Raw genomic sequence first — 20,129 nt, 5'->3', positions numbered from 1 at the left:
AAGTACATGTAGGTGGAAATCTATTTGCACTTGGGTTTTCCATGACCCCACAGAGTGTATTCTTGTTTTTGATCAATTCTCTATTTGTGTAACATAAGCAACACCAATACTGATCTTTGTAACTAAAACAAGCACATTGTATTTTCTTGTACATGGCTGTGGGATATATATAATTTAAATCTATTTGGAGGTTAAGTTATTTTAAATAAAAAAAATTAAAAAAAAGATAACTTTGCATATAGGTTAAAAATATCCAACTGTTTTGTGTATACAGCTGCTATGTGTCTACCATGTTTCTCAATGGTTACAAACTACAAATAAGTCTGCAAGAAATAAAGGACATATGTGACAGTATGACTGCAGAATCAGACTACACATGGTTTGATTAGAACAAAACAGTAGCAGTTTTGAGACAATTTGTAAAAGTGTTTTTTTATCTTTTTATTGTAATGTAGTATTAACAAAATGGTGTCAAAGTTATAAATACTAGAGATGAGCAGATCAATTTGCAGAGGATCGAGTTTGAATTCATTTTCCTGAAATTCATGGTTTAACGCAAATTCAAACATTTTGAGATTCGATTTGCAGTTTACAAAAAAAAAAAAAAAAATACTTGCCTGGCACCATTTCCCACATTGCTGAAGCATCAGAGAGGGCTAATGTCTTTTTGCGTGAATGTTCGGGCCTCCCATAATGCCGTACCGCTATGACATCTTACGGATTATCATACCTTGTCCAGGGGTGGTCAGTTCCTGGGCCATCACAGATCAGCTGTTCCCATTTTGAGCACAGTTTGTACAACAGAGTCATTTATATCTCCAGAGTCACTGGGGACGTCTCTTTTAGGGTATGTGCACACGATGCAGAAATGAAGCAGAAAATTTCTGCATCATTTCTGCATCTCCCTGGCAGAAAAAACGCATGCAGATTGTGCATGCGTTTTTCCTGCAGAATACATGCGGATCCACATGCAGATTCACATGCGTTTCCGCATGCAGATTGACAAGCGCTTTCCAAGCGATTTTAGTATCACCTGGAAAGTGCTTGATAACTAGGTCACACTATATAAATCCATGCAAACAGCATGGATTTATACAGTGTGAACCGAGAGAGTGTATATACTTACCTCCGATGGCCCGCGCTGTCCTGCTCAATCTGTTCTCACTCGCCGGCAACTTTGAATTGAAAGACCTGCCGACGTCAGCGTCACGTGACCCGTCACATGACTCTGACGTCACCGCAGGTCCTACAACTCACTGCAAGTGCCGGGAACCAAGCAGGAGCGCTGTGCGGGCCGACAGATGGTAAGAATACATTTATTTTTTATTTTATTCTTCTTTTACAGCTTTTTTAATGGTACCTGGGTGTGGATGAGACTCTCCTCTCCTCCACACCCGGGTACCATCCGCACATTAGAACGCACCAATTACGCAAGTACAAATGCTGTCTTGCGGAATTGGCGCGTTCTAATGCAAGTCAATGGCGGCGAAATCGCCGCGTTTCCGCAAAATTAATTGACATGCTGCGGATTTTTGACCGCAGCGTTAACGCTGCGGAAAAATCCGCATCATGGGCACAGCACATGCGGATTTCCATTGGGGAACATTGCTTCCCTTCTACCATGCGTTTTTCATGCGTTTCCGCGGCGTTTACGCAACTGCAAAAACGCCGCGGAAACGCATGAAATACGCATCGTGTGAACACAGCCTTACTGTAGAGTATAAGCTCTGTGGTCAGCAGTGTCCTCTATCTCCTGTATAGTCTAATCTCATGATCAGCAGTGTCCTCTCTCTCACCTGTAGAGTGTAAGCTCTTATGGTCAATGGGGTGCCCTCTCTCTTCTGTAGTGTGTAAGCTCTTATGGTCAATGGCAGGGCTGTGGAGTCGGCAAGCCAAACCTGCTACTCCGACTCCTCAATTTTCCTTACACCGACTCCACGACTCCGGCTCCCACATATATTGCTTATATTTAAGTGAAAAATTTATTGTAGTACAATGTGAACATCAGACATTTAATCATTTTTATGATACAATAATCAAGATATTTAGATAGAATATAATGATGGATAGCTGGAAGGATAGCTGGAGGGATAGATAGATAGAGGGATGGAGGCATGGATGGAGGCATGGATGGAGGCATGGATGGAGGGATAGATGGAGGGATAGATGGAGGGATAGATGGAGGGATAGATGGAGGGATAGAGTGTGATAGACAGATGACAGCTACAGACAGCAAATAGTACATTGCACTTTTCGCACAGATAGTTCACACACATTGTACAGAGAGCACATAATAATCACCTACAATATTAGCATTAGTTACCTTCCTGTGACAGAGATGAGCAGTAGTACTTTAACTTTCTCCTGCTCGGGGCCCAGGAATTGGATCCTGTGCAGGGCAGGCACCCCTCCCCCTCCTTTCTCTGGTGAAGACAGCAGAAGACAGGACAGAGGAGGGGAGATTGCCCCCTGAAGTCTGGAGCCAGTGTAGGACGGGAGCACTGCAGCATACAAGTGAGATTTGATAGGTGCATGCCCCTGCTTCTGAAAGGGGGGGGGGGGGAGCTGCCCCCCCTGCCCCTCGCTGGCTACGGCCATGATTCACACACAGCGTTTTTGTGGATCCGTTTTTTGCAGTAAAATGCAGTGTCTCTGGGCATCTCAGCAAAGTCAATGGGTTTCAAGATATGACATTCAGACACATCGTTTTGTGAGGATCCGTTTTTGGGCTCAAAAACGGATCCTCACAAAGAATGAGCATGTCAGTTTGTTCGACGTTTTTCTAATCTGCTTTTGCTATTGAAAACATTATCTATGAGCTCACAAACCTTTCAGGTGATGCGGTTTTTTAAAAAGCTGATCTGCTTTTGCAGCTGAAAAACGTATGGTCAATGGGGTGCCCTCTCTCTTCTGTAGAGTGTAAGCTGTTATGGTCAGTGGGGTGCTCTCTCTCTTCTGTAGAGTGTAAGCTCTTATGGTCAGCGGGGTCCTCGCTCTCTCTTCTGTAGAGTGTAAGCTCTTGTAGTCAGTAGGGTCCTCTCACTCTCTCGCCTATACAGTAAACCTTTATGATCAGTGGGGTTCTCTCTCTCCTCTCGCCTATGTGTATTTTACAAGCAATTAAAAGCTTTCCAGTATTGAAATCTTAGAAATTTTGGAAAATACAGCGAATTTGAATTTCTAAAGATCCACTCATCTCTAATAAATACCCCTTAGGCTATGTGCACATGTGCACTGGAGGCTCTGCGCTATTTTATCCGTTAAAATGACGCACACCATGATGGAAAGTTTCACGAGGCTCCATTGGTGTCTGACAAGTGACAGATCTAGCTCCACCTTTATTTTTGTTTTTCTGTTCTTATGTCAGAGCAGAAAAAAAATATGGTGTGAACCCAGCCTTATGTTTCCTGTTCTATTAGCAACATTCATTTTAAATATTGTCTGTTTATATCCTACTTCTGTCCAATGCTTCTTTTTTATTCCACTTTTTTTGTCTTAATGAGAAGCTGATGAGGGGATAAAAAGGACAGGAAGGAAGTGATGGGATTTTTCATGGTTCCCTGTTGTGTGTAAACAAGTTATTTTTTCCTCAAGTACTTCTTTGTTACAGATAGCCTGAAACATATTCATATATTCTCTTCTGCACAAATCTGTTCACGTAGAAAGGTTTTTTTGTTAGCAAGCTGTTTCCGTTCATGAGCCACATACTCCTCCATTTGTCCCATACACTTTGAATGAAGCAGCATTGTACGATTCCAACTGTTGGTTTATTCAAACAGGTTCTAGGGATCCCTATTTGAGTGATTGTTGGGGACTCAGTTAGTGGGAATCTCAGTGAGCAGCAACTTATCGAAAGGGCAACCCCTACTCTGACAACCCCTTCTTAAATTTTGTATTCCCCATTGTAAAATTAAAATCACAGATACTCACCTCCTGCACCAGCGCCATTCCAGCGATGCTGGAGGCCTGCAGGCAGACAGGACACTGGCAAGCAGATATGGAAGCACTGGAGGCCACAGGCAGACAAAATCCAGGAGAACTAAGAGGCTTAACCACTTAATGATTCATAAGAACTAATATTCTGCACGTCAGTCTTGATGAGGAGTGTGCTGGAGTAAGATCCATCAAAACATTAAGAGTAATGATGAACGAGCATGGTCGTTATTCAAGATTTACAAGCATGCTCGGGTGCTCACCGAGTATGTTCAGCGTGCTCGGGTGTTATGTTTTCGTCACTCCGTGCTCATGATTTGCGACTGTTTGACAGCTTTAATACATGTGAGGAATGCCTAAGAAACAGGCATTCCTCACATGTATTAAAGCTGTCAAACAGTCGCAAATCATGAGCACGGAATGATGAAAATAAAATACCCGAGCACACTGAACTTACTCGGTGAGCACCCGAGCATGCTCACTCATCACTACTCTTATTGAATTTGATGGATCTTACTCCAGCACACTCCTCATCAAGACTAACATGCAGAATACTAGTTCTTATGAATCAGGCCCCAAACCTTTCCAACATTACCTAGACATACTGTATAAAAATGCAACATGCAGTTCATCCTGACTGATGAGATACATAGCAATTTTCCTTCTTAAAATTAACTTTATAGATATATATTTTTTTTTATTTCAAATAAACTGCAAAAAACTGAACCATGGGCTAAGTAGAGGATGAAGTGATAGCATTGTGTGGCTGACACTGACAGCTATGTGTGGGAGTGGAAGTCTCAGTGCTATTATGCTTGGATGCTGATTATAGGGGATTACCAGAGTTCTAGCATGCCTTGAACTTTGCCTTGGTTGGCAAGAAAGTGAGCCTTCACTCCATGACTAAAAATGCTATGCAGCCAAAAGCTGTGCTTCCAGGATGGGATAAAGCTATGAAAATAAAACATGCTGATATTACATCACTAGATGTGCATGGGTTATAGTGTAATACAATATCCTTTCATTCCAAGTAGTAATTCCACCTTATGTTTTACTGTATAGTATTCCTTCTATTTTTACATCATTATTTAATACCCAACTTTTATCTAACAGTCAGGGATACACATGAAGAAGTAGAACCTTATAGCAACGATTATGATGGGGCCAAACAGTTTGAAACCACTTATTCTTCATCTACCCCATGATAGAGGACCGATAGTTGGGATCATCCGCTTCCACTTTGCTATAGGAGAGAAGGATGAAATGACCACTGGAGCAGCTTCCTCTACATTTGCTAAAATTGTAGATCATGTACTCTATCAAGCATACTGTAGCGTCGGCGTCTCTGCCTCCTGTCGGGCAGAGACGCCGTTCCCCTCACCTCCGCGGTCCCGGTCCGGCGTCCTCCAGTTCCCCTGCTCCTGTTGCGCGCAGCTTCCCGGGCACTGTGCTTAGGGCGCACTCCCTCCCTCTTAAAGGGGCCGCGCGCGCCGTCCTAAAGAGTCCCCGGCCATGGCCGGAGGACCACTCCTATATAAAGCACCTCCTCCAAAATGGAAGTGCCTGTGCAAGGTTGTTGTCTGTGTGCTAACACTCTCCTCAGCCCTCAGGTTCCAGTACCTGCCAGCCTGTCTGTCAGCCATGGCCGCCAGCCTGTCTGTCAGCCGTGCCCGCCAGCCTGTCTGTCAGCCGTGCCCGCCAGCCTGTCTGTCAGCCGTGCCCGCCAGCCTGTCTGTCAGCCGTGCCCGTCAGCCTGTCTGTCAGCCCTGCCCGCCAGCCTGTCTGTCCGGATCACCTGTCAGGCCGTCAGCCGTGCCCGCCAGCCTGTCTACCCGGTTCACCTGTCAGGCCACCTGCCGTGTCCGCCTGCTTGCCTACCTGGATCACTAGTCTGGCTACCTGCCGAGCTCGCCTGCCTGCCTACCTGGACCACCCGTCAAGCTACCTGCCGTGCTCATTCGCTGTACCGGTCAGCTTCAGTCATCTGACCCGTGGGAGTCGCCAGCTCTCACACAAGGTTTATCCCAGAGTGGCACCTGGTCCACCAGCCCGGTCCCTCCCTGGTTCACGGAGTCCATTAAGCCGCCATGTGGCCAGGGTCGGTCCGAGTTGGCACTTAGTTACGCCCCTCTGGTCCCTCCTTGCATCTCAGCACAGAGGTTTCACCACCCGGACCCATAACACATACCATGTGTAGACAGGGCCTACTGAGCCAGCACCCCTGATCAGTGGCCTCATAACTGCTGAAAGGGGCTACCTCTGTGTCATGTACGCCCCATGCCTCCATCAGTAAATTTTAAATCGCATGAATGGATATGGAATATTTGCTGGAAGCAAAGTAGCTAAGGAAAACAGAAATAGTAAGAATATATTAACGTTTCACACATTGCAATGTGAATGAGTAAGCTAACAAACTGACTACTGAACCTAGTTAAGGCACTTTAAAGTAATTGTAACTCCTTGTGCTTTAATGCCTGCGGTCTCCCTGCATATTGTAGATGTTGAAGGGACCAAAACTACCTACCTTCACTCTGGCATAACAAAATGGTTTTCTTGGATACACAAAGGACGATGATGGACCAGAAGGTGCAGAAAAGTCACTTCTACTTATTCTTTAGCATAATCTTTGGAGAGTACATTAGCCAGCCATCAATGCCGATCATATTCACAGGTCACATAACCAGTTATGTCATCCATTGCCAATCTTGTGCCAATTTCAATTAGTTCATGGACTTCACTGTCGTTGCTGAATGAAAAAATCCCTGTTTTTCTGTTTCGCCACATGGAATAAAAGTGTGGTACTGCACAGTCCCCTTGATGGGTTCTGCTTCGAGAAACCGATGTTTTAACAAATTCTCCTCTTCTTCGTAGTCCTGGTTCGTACAGTACATGAACTGGATGTTAGGAATATTTTTCTCAATCCAGTTGAAAAGTTGCATGGCTGTTAAGATTTGGTGTGTATACGGTCTCTGGAGGCTAGTTCGAGCTTGCAAGACTTTTCACTGTGCCTCCTAAACCATCACATACACCTTTGCCATGAGCTGTGGCAAAACAATGCCATTCAGCTTCCACTCCAAAATCTTTCTTGTGATGGCAAACATTTATAAAGTTTTTCCTATTTTTATACTGTGCAGAAGAGCCGTCCGATAAATAGTAGACCTTGCTCAAACTTGATAGGATGTCAGTTTTTATCGCTGAAATCAATTTTTTTTGGAACAAATGAACAGCTATGAATCATGAAGTAAGCACTCAGATATCATAACTACACTTTTGTATTTTATTTCTGACTGTAAGCAGAGCCAACTTATTACTTTTCAGCTAAGCAGATAACAGAATGGATGCTGCACTCCGCTCATCGCACAGTGCGCTGGGGGAGACATCGCACAAGGGAGACACCGCAGGGACCAGCCCGTGAAGCGAGCGTCACTGATGATGCTTCGTTTCATGGCGGCAAATAAATCAAGGGGAGTGTCGGGATGTCCCAGCCCCCTCCCCTTCAATGACGCTTTGTTTCAGGGCGGAAAAGGGAGTGACAGCACATCAGGGGATCTCCAAACGCGACATGACACCCAAAGACAATTACATCAAAGTCTGTGTTCCAAAACGTCACTCCTTCCTTTCTGAGCCCTGCTGTTCACTCAAACAGTAGTTTTCACTCGCATATGGGGTATCTGCATACTTAGGAGAAATTGCACAACAAATTTTGAGTTCCATTTTCTCCTGTTAACCTTGTGAAAATTAAAAATTTGGAGCTAAAATTACTTTGTAGAAAAATTAGATTTTTTATTTTCACAGCTCTATGTTATAAACTTCTGTGAAGCACCTGGGGGTTAAAGGTGCTCACCACACATCTAGATACATTCCTTGGTTTCCAAAATGGGGTCACTTGTAGGGGGTTTCCACTGTTTAGGCACATCAGGGGCTCTCCAAACGCGACATGGCGTCCTCTCAATTCCAAACAATTTTGCGTTCAAAAAGTCAAACGGTGCTCCTTCTCTTCCGAGCCCTGTTGTGCCCTCAAACAGTAGTTTTCCCCCACATATTGGTTATCGATGTACTCAGGAGAGATTGCACAACACATTTTGATGTCCATTTTCTCCTGTTACCCTTGTGGAAATAAAAAATGTGGGTCTAAAGTAATTTTTTTGTGAAAAAAGTCACATTTTTTCCTTCCACATTGCTTCAGTTCCTGTGAAGCATCTGAAGGGTTAATAAACTCGTTGACTGTGGTTTGAGCATGTTGAGTGGTGCAGTTTTTAGAATGGCATCACTTTTGGGTAATTTCTGTCATATAGGCACCCCAAAGTCACTTCAAATATGATGTGGTCACTAAAAAAATGGTTTTGTAAATTTTGTTGGAAAAATGAGAAATCGCTGGTCAACTTTTAACCCTTCTAACTTCCTAACAAAAATAAAATCTGTTTAAAAAATTGTGCTGATATAAAGTAGACATGTGGGAAATGTTATTTATTAACTATTTTGTGTGACCTAACACTGGTTTAACCCCTTTCCGGCCCAAGGCGTACTAATACGTATCTGTGCTCTGGGCCTTCTGAGCCTGATACATATTAGTACGCCCTGGCGATTTCGCCCACACACAAGCGGTGCGGGCGAGATCGCCGCCGGGTGTCAGCTGATTGTTACAGCTGACACCCGGTACTATGTGCAGGGAGCGGTCCCGCACCGTTCCCGGCACATTAACCCCCGAAATGCTGCGATCGAAATCAATCGCAGCATTCCGGTGGCAAGAGGAGGTAAGCGCTATACTTACCTTCTCTGCCGGTGTCCCGCGGCGTCTGAGTCCGGTTCCGGATGTTGCCATGGTGACCCGACGTCATCATGACAGCATCCGGGTCACCAGGAGGCAGGAAGTTGCTTTGGTCATGCGCAGTGCACGACCAAAGTAATTTGTCCCTGTGCAGCGCTGACAGGCTGCATAGCACAGGGATGGTTCTGCATTCCTGTGCTATACAGCCGATCAGGCTGCAAAAAGTGAAAGGCCCATAGTGGGACATAGTGTAAAAGTAACAAAAGTGCCAGAAAGTGAAAAAATAAAAAAATAAATTTAAAATTGTTTTATCATCATACCGCCAAACAAAAAATGGAATAAAACGCGATCAAAAATACGAATGTAAATAAAAATGGTACCGCTGAAAACGTCATCTTGTCCCGCAAAAAAACAAGCCACCATACAGCTCCAACGGCCAAAAACAATTCTTTTTTTCTATAAAATAGTTTTTATTGTGTAAAAGTGCCAAAATATAAATGCGGTACTGCTGTAAACGTACTGACCCGAAGAATAAAGCTTACCTTATCAATTTTACCACACGCAGAACGGCATAAAAAAAAAAACCAAAAAATCAGAATAGAAAGCGATCAAAAAATGTCACGTGCCTGAAAATGGTACCAATAAAAACGTCAACTTGTCCCTCAAAAAACAAGCCGTCACATGACTGTCGGCCGAAATAATGGAAAAATTATAGCTCTCAAAATATGGCAATGCAAAAACTAGTCTTTGCAAAAAAATGCCTCTTTTAGTGTGTGACAGCTGTCAATCATAAAAACCCGATATGAATCTGGCATCGCTGTAATTGCACCGACCCGAAGAATAAAGACGTCTAATCACTTATACAACATGAGGAATGGCGTAAAAAATAAACTTTAGGGTTGGGCTAGTGTTAGGGTTGGGATTTTTTCAGAAGTAAAGAAATAAAAATGACGACGATATGGCGACTAATGTTGAGCGCAAGTGCTCGCTACTTGAGTTTGCATCGGGTGCTCAGGTATGCACCGAGTATAGCGGGTGCTCGAGTGACGTGCTCGAGTCTCCGCCCAAAATGTTTTGCAGCTGTTATACTGCCAGAAAAACCTCACGGGGATTGCCTGCCATGCACGAGCGATCCCCGCATGTTTTTTTGTTGGATGTCTAATAACCGTGAAACATGCGGGGCTGGGACTCAAGCATGTCACTTGAGCACCCGTGATACTTGGTGCATATCCGAGTACCCGATGCAAACTCAAATAGCGAGCACTTGAGCTCAAGTCTAATGACAACTTATTCAATATGATGACCTAATGTTATCAAATTCTGTGTCGTACCTCTGGGTTCAAAATGTTCACTATACCCCTTGATAAAATCCTAGAGGGGTGTAGTTTCCAAAATGGAGTCACTGGGGGGAGGGGGGGTGGTTTCCACTATTTAGGCACATCAGGGACTCCCCAAACGCAACATGGCGTCCGCTAATTATTCAAGCAAATTTTACATTCAAAAAGTCAAATGGCGCTCCTTCCCTTCCGAACCCTGCCGTGCGCCCAAACAGTGGTCCCCCCCCATATGGGGTATCTGCTTACTCAGGAGAAATTGCACAACAAATTGCATGTTGCAATTTCTCCTGTTACCCCTAGGGGTTCAGGGTGCTCAACACACATCTAGATAATTTCCCTAAGGGGTCTAGTTTCCAAAATGGGGTCACTTGTAGGGGGTTTCCACTGTTTAGGTACATCAGGGGCTCCCCAAACGCAACATGGCGTCCGCTAATTATTCATGCAAATTTTACATTCAAAAAGTCAAATGGCTCCTTCTCTTCCGAGCGCCCAAACAGTGTTTTTTCCTCACATATGGGGTATCTGCGTGCTCAGGGGAAATTGCACAACAAATTTTGGGGTCCATTTTTTCCTGTTACCCCTGCGGAAATAAAAAAATTTGGGTCTAAAGTAACATTTTTGTGAAAAAATGTTCATTTTTTTCTTCCACATTCCAAAAATTCCTGTGAAGCACCTGAAGGGTTAATAAAGTTCTTGAATGTGGTTTTGAGCACCTTGAGGGGTGCAGTTTTTAGAATGGTGTCACTTTTGGGTATTTTCTGTCATAAAGGCCCCTCAAAGTCACGTCAAATGTGATGTGGTCTCTAAAAAAATGTTTTTGTAAATTTTGTTGTTAAAATGAGAAATCGCTGGTCAACTTTTAACCCCTATAGCTCCCTCCAAAAAAAAAAATTTGGTTCCAAAATTGTGCTGATGTAAAGTAGACATGTGGGAAATGTTATTTATTAACTATTTTGCGTAACATACAGTACAGACCAAAAGTTTGGACACACCTTCTCATTTAAAGTTTTTTCTGTATTTTCATTACTATGAAAGTTGTACATTCACACTGAAGGCATCAAAACTATGAATTAACACATGTGGAATTATATACCTTACAAAAAAGTGTGAAACAACTGAAAATATGTCTTATATTCTAGGTTCTTCAAAGTAGCCACTTTTTGCTTTGATGACTGCTTTACACACTCTAGGCATTCTCTTGATGAGCTTCAAGAGGTAGTCACCGGAAATGGTTTTCACTTCACAGGTGTGCCCTGTCAGGTTTAATAAGTCAGATTTCTTGCCTTATAAATGGGGTTGGGACCATCAGTTGTGTTGTGCAGAAGTCTGGTGGATACACAGCTGATAGTCCTACTGAATAGACTGTTAGAATTTGTATTATGGAAAGAAAAAAGCAGCTAAGTAAAGAAAAACGAGTGGCCATCATTACTTTAAGAAATGAAGGTCAGTAAGTCCGAAAAATTGGGCAAACTTTGAAAGTTTCCCCAAGTGCAGTTGCAAAAACCATCGAGCGCTACAAAGAAACTGGCTCACATGAGGATCACCCCAGGAAAGGAAGACCAAGAGCCACCTCTGCTTCTGAGGATAAGTTTATCCGAGTCACCAGCCTCAGAAATCGCAGGTTAACAGCAGCTCAGATTAGAGACCAGGTCAATGCCACACAGAGATCTAGCAACAGACATCTCTTCAACAACTGTTAAGAGGAGACTTTGTGCAGCAGGTCTTCATGGTAAAATAGCTGCTAGGAAACCACTGCTAAGGACAGGCAACAAGCAGAAGAGACTTGTTTGGGCTAAAGAACACAAGGAATGGACATTGGACCAGTGGAAATCTGTGCTTTGGTCTGATGAGTCCAAATTTGAGATCTTTGGTTCCAACCACCGTGTCTTTGTGCGACGCACAAAAGGTGAACAGATGGACTCTACATGCCTGGTTCCCACCGTGAAGCATGGAGGAGGAGGTGTGATGGTGTGGGGATGCTTTGCTGGTGACACTGTTGGGGATTTATTCAAAATTGAAGGCATACTGAACCAGCATGGCTACCACACCATCTTGCAGCGGCATGCTATTCCATCCGGTTTGCGTTTAGTTGGACCATCATTTATTTTTCAACAGGACAATGACCTCAAACACACCTCCAGGCTGTGTAAGGGCTATTTGACCAAGAAGGAGAGTGATTCCTCCACAGTCACCAGACCTGAACCCAATCGAGATGGTTTGGGGTGAGCTGGACCGCAGAGTGAAGGCAAAAGGGCCAACAAGTGCTAAGCATCTCTGGGAACTCCTTCAAGATTGTTGGAAGACCATTTCCGGTGACTACCTCTTGAAGCTCATCAAGAGAATGCCAAGAGTGTGCAAAGCAGTCATCAAAGCAAAAGGTGGCTACTTTGAAGAACCTAGAATATAAGACATATTTTCAGTTGTTTCACACTTTTTTGTTAAGTATATAATTCCACATGTGTTAATTCATAGTTTTGATGCCTTCAGTGTGAAAGTACAATTTTCATAGTCATGAAAATACAGAAAAATCTTTAAATGGGAAGGTGTGTCCAAACTTTTGGTCTGTACTGTATCTCTCTGATTTAAGGGCATAAAAATTAAAATTTTGAAAATTGAAAAATTTTCAACATTTTCGCCAAATTTCAAATTTTTTCACAAATAAACGCAAGTGATATCGAAGAAATTTTACCACTATCATGAAGTACAATATGTCATACTGGTCAGAATTGTAAAATTTGGCCAGGTCATGAAGGTGAAAATAGGCTTGGGGAGTAAAGGGGTTAAGATTGTCATTGTGGTCACTTCTACTGATCCCCGTACTTACACTAACATTCGAAACTCTAATCTCTAATGAAAAAATAAAGTTTTTACAATTCACCATTTAATCACTTTTTATTTGATTTTATATTCCAGAAACATTCTTTATGTGTATCCACAGAGATTGAATTTTGCAAATCGACTTTTATCTGCAAGAAATATCACAATCAAAATACAGTTTATGTGTGGAGAAGATAATAAGAATGCTTTGCCGGTAAATATTCTTTATATGCACAGGAAATACAATTCTCTTTCTCCTCTCAACTCACACGCACGGCCCTTTAATACATTCAGTAGGGAAATGTATGAAAGCTTGTCCAGGGAAAGTGGAGCAGTTACCCATAACAAGTATAAAGGTTACTACTTTAAAGAGGTTATTCCAAAGGAAATAGATCCATTTCATGAGGATGTGTTATAAAATCTTCAATACCTCATTCCAACGTCATTAAAAGCAGTTCAGCAAAATATAGAACTCCTGTCCCTCTGATGTGTTTCTGGCATGCTACATACCCATACTCATATTGTATTAAAAATAAAATGACAGATGGAAATTTAAAATATATACCCATTACACAAGAAATAGTTATGGGTCATCAAGAAAAATATTACATCCTTGATAAAAATTCTGAAGGTCTAGAGAGTGTCTGCATATTTTATTATTTATTTATTTTACTTATATAGCGCCAACATATTCCGCAGCGTTTTACAGACATTATGGGCACTGTCCCCATTGGGGCTCACAATCTACATTCCCTATCAGTATGTCTTTGGAGTGTGGGAGGAAACCCATGCAAACACGGGGAGAACATACAAACTCCTTGCAGATGATGTCCTTGGTGGGATTTGTACCCACGTCTCCAGCGCTGCAAAAAAACAGTGTTAACAATTTGATTAAATAATGATCCATTCTTATCAGGGATACAAGTGTACAATTAAACAACCTCACAACTGAACCAAAAAATGCCCCAGTGACTGTATCATGTTTTCAAAATTTTGAGGAACATCTCGTGTATACTGTAAAAACAACAGGAATTCTCTGGACGAGAGGCTAGAGTACACCATCCAGCCATTCTCACAGCCTTTCACTTAAAGAAACACTAGAAATGGTTGAAGTGAAACACCTTTGTATGTGCTCAGTAAAGCTAGCAATAAGGGTATTACTGGAGTAGTTGCCATCAAATAGTATTTATTTTTATATATTTTTAAGCTTTTATTTGAATTATCTGTTATTTTTGTTTTACCATTCATCTTGAATAGACACTGCCTAATCAGATGAATAATTGCTATTTTTTTTTATTATGACCTTTTTTGATTCCACCAATCTTTCCTGATTAATCAATTTGGCTGTGACATTTTCTGATGTCACCAATTATGGTTCGGGGATGTCTGTTGCAGAATCAGTCATAACTACATTTGTGTGTATTGGTGGACGACAAGCTCACGTTTGGTGGCCAGTGTCAGGCAGCTGCTCCAAAGGCAAATAAAATAATGGGATGCATTAAAAGAGGCATAGATGCTCATGAGGAGAACATAATATTACCTCTATACAAGTCATTAGTGCGACCACACTTAGAATACTGTGTACAGTTCTGGTCACCGGTGTATAAGAAAGACATAGCTGAACTAGAGCGGGTGCAGAGAAGAGCGACCAAGGTTATTAGAGGACTGGGGGTGTCTGCAATACCAAGACAGGTTATTACACTTGGGGTTATTTACTGTGGAAAAAAGAAGGCTTAGGGGTGATCTTATTACTATGTACAAGTATATGAGGGGACAGTACAAAGACCTTTCTACTGATCTGTAGCATCGGCGTCTCTGCCCCGTACTAGGCAGAGACGCCGTCCCTCTCACCTCCCCGCTCCTGGCGCGGCGTCCTCCAGCGCTTCTCTCCCCGCTGCTTCCGGCACGCGCTCCTTCCCCGACAGTGTGCTTAGGGCGCGCGCTTCCCCTCTCTTAAAGGGACCGCGCGCGCCGTCCTAAGGAGTCCCCGGCCAATTGCCGGAGGACCTCCCATATTTAAGGCACCTCCTCCAAAATGGAGGTGCCCGAGCAATGTTGTTGCAAAGCCTTCACTCTGCTTCAGCCCTCAGGTCCCGTTTCCAGTTACCAGCCAGTCACCTGCCAGATTCCTGCTTGTTACCTGCCAGTCACCTGCCAGATTCCTGCTTGTTACCTGCCAGTCACCTGCCGGATTCCTGCCTGTTACCTGCCAGTTACCTGCCTGATTCCTGCTTGATACCTGCCTGATATCCGTTTACCTGCCTGCAAGCCTGCGGTCCGACGGTCTGCTTTCCTACACCTGTCAGTCTGTCTATGGACCAGCCTGCTCGCTCACCTGGGAGCGCTCATCGGCTACCTGCCTGCTAGCCTACCTGGAGGCTCTGCCGTCACTTGCCGTGACCACCTGCCTGTCCAGAGACTCTTGCCTGCTCACCTGGGAGCGCTCACCTGCTACCTGTCTGCTAGCCTACCTGGAGGCTCTGCCGTCACTTGCCGTGACCACCTGCCCGTCCAGAGACTCTCGCCCGCTCACCTGCTACCTGTCTGCTAGCCTACCTGGAGGCTCTGCCGTCACTTGCCGTGACCACCTGCCCGTCCAGAGACTCTCGCCCGCTCACCTGGGAGCGCTCACCAGCCACCTGCCTGCTGTCCCTCTACCCAGAGACTGTCCCTGTCACTTGCCGTGAATACCCGTCCTTTTACCCAGAGACTGTCCCTGTCACTTGCCGTGACTACCTGCCCCTCTACCCAGAGACTGTCCCTGTCACTTGCCGTGACTACCTGCCCGTCTTCCCTGGGAGCCACCCGCTTCCTTACATGGACTGCCCCCTTGTATAGTTGCACAGAGGTTCCACCTCCCAGACCCGTTACAGTTTGCTCGGGCCATGGAACCCGGTGGCCCCCAGATCTCCGATCTGCACCAGGAAGTCTTACGTCAGAAAACTCAGCAGGAGGTGGTACTGTCCTATCTACGGTCCGTTAACTCTCGTCTAGGCGCATTGTGTGACTTGTCTATGTCTACCTCTGGTCCAGCCGTGCCCATTCCTGCGGTACCGCAATCCAGTCCCTTCATGGTACCCGACTATGGACCTCGGCTTCTGGCACCTCCACGCTTTGCCGGCGAACCTACTTTAGCTCGGGGTTTCATAAACCAGTGCACCCTGCACTTTGAGCTATTGGCATACCAGTTCATCTCCGACCGAGCCAAGGTGGCCTTCATCATGTCCCATCTTACTGGGGAGGCACTGGCATGGCTAAATCCCCTGTGGGAGAGAGGGGATCCCCTGGTGTCCGACCTGCCGTCTTCCCTCGCTGCTTTCCGGAAAGTCTTCGATGAACCTGGACGGAAAACCTCTTCTGCCTCCTCACTGCTACGTCTCCACCAAGGGAGTCTCACCGTGGCCAATATGCCATACGGTTCCGCACTCTCGCTTCCGAGCTTGCCTGGGAGAATGAGGCTCTGGTGTCCGTCTTCTGGGAGGGTCTTTCCGGTCGAATTAAGGACGAGTTAGCTGGTCGGGACATTCCTACCACTCTGGATGACCTGGTGTCACTAGCTACCCGGATTGGCATTCGGTTCCAAGAACGTGCCAAAGAGACTACCTGGGAGAAAGACTTTTCTTGCTCTGCTCCTACTTCCCTGAGACCTGCCTCTCAATCAGTCACTCCGCGGGCGCCCTCGCCTGAACCTATGCAGATCGACCAGACCAAGATGGTCAAATCTCGCCAAGAATCTCGCCGAGCCGAGGGAAGCTGTTTCTATTGTGGCAGTATGGAGCACTTCATCCGTTCCTGCCCGGAGAAGCCGGGAAACGCCAGTGTCTAGGACCGCTCGGAGAGGTCGTCCTAGACAAAAGTAAGCCCTCTCCGTCTCTGACTTTACCGGTCTCTATTGCTTGGGGAGAAAACCGTCACTTTGAACTTGCCCACCTGGATTCTGGAGCTGCTGGAAACCTCATCTCCCAGTCTCTGGTAGAGAGATACCGTATTCCCACCAAGTCCCTGGCTGAACCATTATCAGTCGCCTCCGTGGATGGAAGACTTCTCTCGGAGACCATCCTGCTCGTCACTGAACCCATAACCCTGCAGGTGGGAATGCTGCACTCTGAGGAAATCTCATTCCATGTGTTGTCCGGACTTTCTCACTCCCTGTTGCTAGGTCTACCTTGGCTCCAGACACACAAACCCGTATTGAACTGGCGATCCGGTGCAGTACTCCGATGGGGTCCAGACTGCCATAGGACCTGCCTGGTTCCGGTCCGTCCAGTTCGCCCTCCGCCTACTCCAGCTAATTTACCAGGTCTCCCGGCTCCTTACTGGCCCTATGCGGACGTCTTCGGTAAGAAGGAAGCAGAGACGTTGCCACCCCATAGGCCATATGACTGCCCGATCGACCTGGTACCTGGCGCCACTCCTCCCCGTGGGCGTATCTACCCGTTGTCTGAAGCCGAGACCCGGGCCATGTCTGAGTACATTGAAGAGAATCTGGCTAGGGGATTTATCCGGAAATCTACCTCCCCGGCTGGAGCCGGATTCTTCTTTGTCAAAAAGAAAGACGGCTCGCTACGCCCCTATATTGACTATAGAGGACTCAATCAGATCACGGTTAAAAATAAATACCCCCTTCCGCTCATCTCTGAGTTATTTGATCGTCTTAAAGGCGCCAGGATCTTCTCCAAGCTGGATCTACGTGGAGCTTATAACCTGGTCCGTATCCATCAGGGAGACGAGTGGAAAACAGCATTTAATACCCGGGACGGACACTATGAGTACCGTGTGATGCCCTTCGGTCTCTGCAATGCTCCCGCCGTCTTCCAAGAACTGGTCAACGACATCTTCCGTGACCTTCTTTACTCATGCGTGGTGGTATACCTGGACGACATCTTGGTCTTCTCTCCGGATCTTCCCACACACCGGAGGGATGTTCGTCAGGTCGTGCTTAGGCTCAGGCAGAACCACCTCTATGCTAAATACGAGAAGTGCCTTTTTGAGCAGACCTCTCTTCCTTTCTTGGGCTATGTTATCTCCCAGACAGGCTTGCGAATGGATCCCGAGAAGCTCTCTGCTGTCCTAAAGTGGCCCCGTCCGGAGGGCTTGAAGGCGATACAGCGATTCCTGGGCTTCGCTAATTACTATCGTCTCTTCATTCCTCACTTCTCGTCACGGACTGTGCCCATATCTGCGCTCACCCGTAAGGGAGCAAATCCCAAGGTATGGTCATCCGAAGCTGAGGAGGCCTTCCTTTCCCTGAAACAAGCCTTCTCCTCTGCCCCTGTGCTGCACCGTCCGGACTGCAACAAACAGTTCTATCTGGAGGTTGATGCCTCCTCCTCTGGAGCCGGAGCGGTGCTCACCCAGAAGTCTTCCTCCGGGAGAATGGTAACCTGCGGCTTTTTCTCTAAAATCTTCTCCTCCTCTGAGCGCAATTACTCCATAGGAGACGGGAACTGCTTGCCGTTAAATTGGCACTGAAGGAGTGGCGTTACCTGCTTGAAGGGGCTCTATACCCGGTGATCATCTATACGGATCACAAGAACCTGGCATATCTCCAAAATGCCCAGAGACTTAATCCACGTCAAGCCCGGTGGTCTTTGTTCTTTGCCCGCTTCGATTTCATCCTTCATTTCCGCCCGGCGGACAAAAATGTCAAAGCTGATGCCTTGTCCCGATCCTTCCTGTCCTCCGACCAAGAGGAGGAGCCTATGCACATTATCGACCCCTCCAAGGTGATGAATGTGGCCCCCTTGGATTTGACTCGTCTTCCACCCGGCAAGACGTTCGTGGCACCTCCAGACCGTGAGAGGGTTCTTCGCTGGGGTCATTCTTCTAAACTAGCTGGCCATGCCGGCCAAAAGAAGACCTTCCTACTCATTTCCCGGCATTACTGGTGGTCTACCCTGCGTAAGGATGTGGTAGACTTCGTCTCTGCCTGTTCATCTTGTGGCCGCAACAAAATTCCCAGACACTTACCAGCTGGTCATCTCCTGCCGCTTCCCATACCTGTTGCCCCGTGGCAACACATCGCTATGGACTTCATTACCGATCTTCCTGTCTCTGCCGGGTGTACTGTTATTTGGGTGGTCGCAGACCGCTTCTCTAAAATGGCCCACTTCATTCCCCTGCCTGGTCTTCCGTCTGCACCTGAGCTGGCTAAGGACTTTATTCGCCATATCTTCCGTCTTCATGGCCTACCCCTCCACATCGTGTCGGACCGAGGGGTTCAGTTTACCTCACGCTTCTGGAGAGCCACATGTAAACTGCTGGACGTCACCCTGGACTTCTCCTCCGCTTACCACCCTCAGTCCAATGGTCAAGTGGAGCGGATCAATCAGATCCTTACCAGCTATCTCCGGCACTTTGTTAATGCCCACCATTCTGATTGGGTGGACCTCCTTCCTTGGGCCGAGTTCTCTTATAATAACCACGAGAGCGAATCCTCTTCCAAGTCCCCGTTCTTTATTGTCTATGGCCAGCACCTCCGGATTCCGCTCCCTGCATCCATTTCTGTGGACAACCCTGCTGCGGAGTCTCTTGTCAGCGAATTTTCTACTATTTGGGAGAGTACCAGGTCCGCTCTTCTTCTGTCCTTTGAGCGGATGAAGAGATATGCTGATAAGAGACGTCTGGATCCGCCTCAATTCCGTCCGGGAGACAAGGTTTGGCTCTCGTCCAAACATGTGCGGCTCAAAGTACCCTCCTTCAAGCTGGGCCCTCGATTCATCGGTCCCTTCGAAGTCCTCAGGCAAATTAACCCTGTGGCCTACAAATTAAAACTCCCGGCCACCCTACGGATTCCCAACTCCTTCCACGTATCTCTCCTCAAACCCGTTGTCTTTAACTCTTTTTTCCAATAATCCAGGTGCCCCTCCTGCTCCGGTTTCCGCTGATGACGTCTTTGAGGTAGAGAGTATTCTGGCCTCCAAGAGGGTAAGAGGAAAGACCTTTTTTCTGGTAGATTGGAAGGGGTTTGGTCCTGAGGAGAGAACTTGGGAACCCAGGTAGAACATCAACGCCCCGCTTCTCCTTGAAAAATTTCTTTCTGGCCAAAAAAAGAGGGGGCCTAAAGGGGGGGGTACTGTAGCATCGGCGTCTCTGCCCCGTACTAGGCAGAGACGCCGTCCCTCTCACCTCCCCGCTCCTGGCGCGGCGTCCTCCAGCGCTTCTCTCCCCGCTGCTTCCGGCACGCGCTCCTTCCCCGGCAGTGTGCTTAGGGCGCGCGCTTCCCCTCACTTAAAGGGACCGCGCGCGCCGTCCTAAGGAGTCCCCGGCCAATT

General features: G+C 46.1%; 1 protein-coding gene across 2 annotated transcripts in view; it reads left to right on the top strand.

Moving 5' to 3' along the window:
- Positions 1–20,129, top strand: part of DOCK8 (dedicator of cytokinesis 8) — a 271,022-nt gene that overhangs the window by 147,558 nt on the left and 103,335 nt on the right. For both annotated transcript variants that reach the window (XM_073669505.1, XM_073669522.1), the window contains one exon: positions 12,952–13,069. In XM_073669505.1, the coding sequence (XP_073525606.1) occupies positions 12,952–13,069 (118 nt within the window). The remainder of the gene's footprint in view (positions 1–12,951; positions 13,070–20,129) is intronic.

The sequence above is a fragment of the Phyllobates terribilis genome, unplaced genomic scaffold (assembly GCF_046119375.1).
Source record: "Phyllobates terribilis strain yellow unplaced genomic scaffold, ASM4611937v1 Scaffold_1__5_contigs__length_1240528914, whole genome shotgun sequence".
In the NCBI taxonomy this organism is placed as follows: domain Eukaryota; kingdom Metazoa; phylum Chordata; class Amphibia; order Anura; family Dendrobatidae; genus Phyllobates; species Phyllobates terribilis.
Note: the sequence above shows the minus strand (reverse complement) of the source record. Positions and strands in the feature narration are given on the sequence as shown.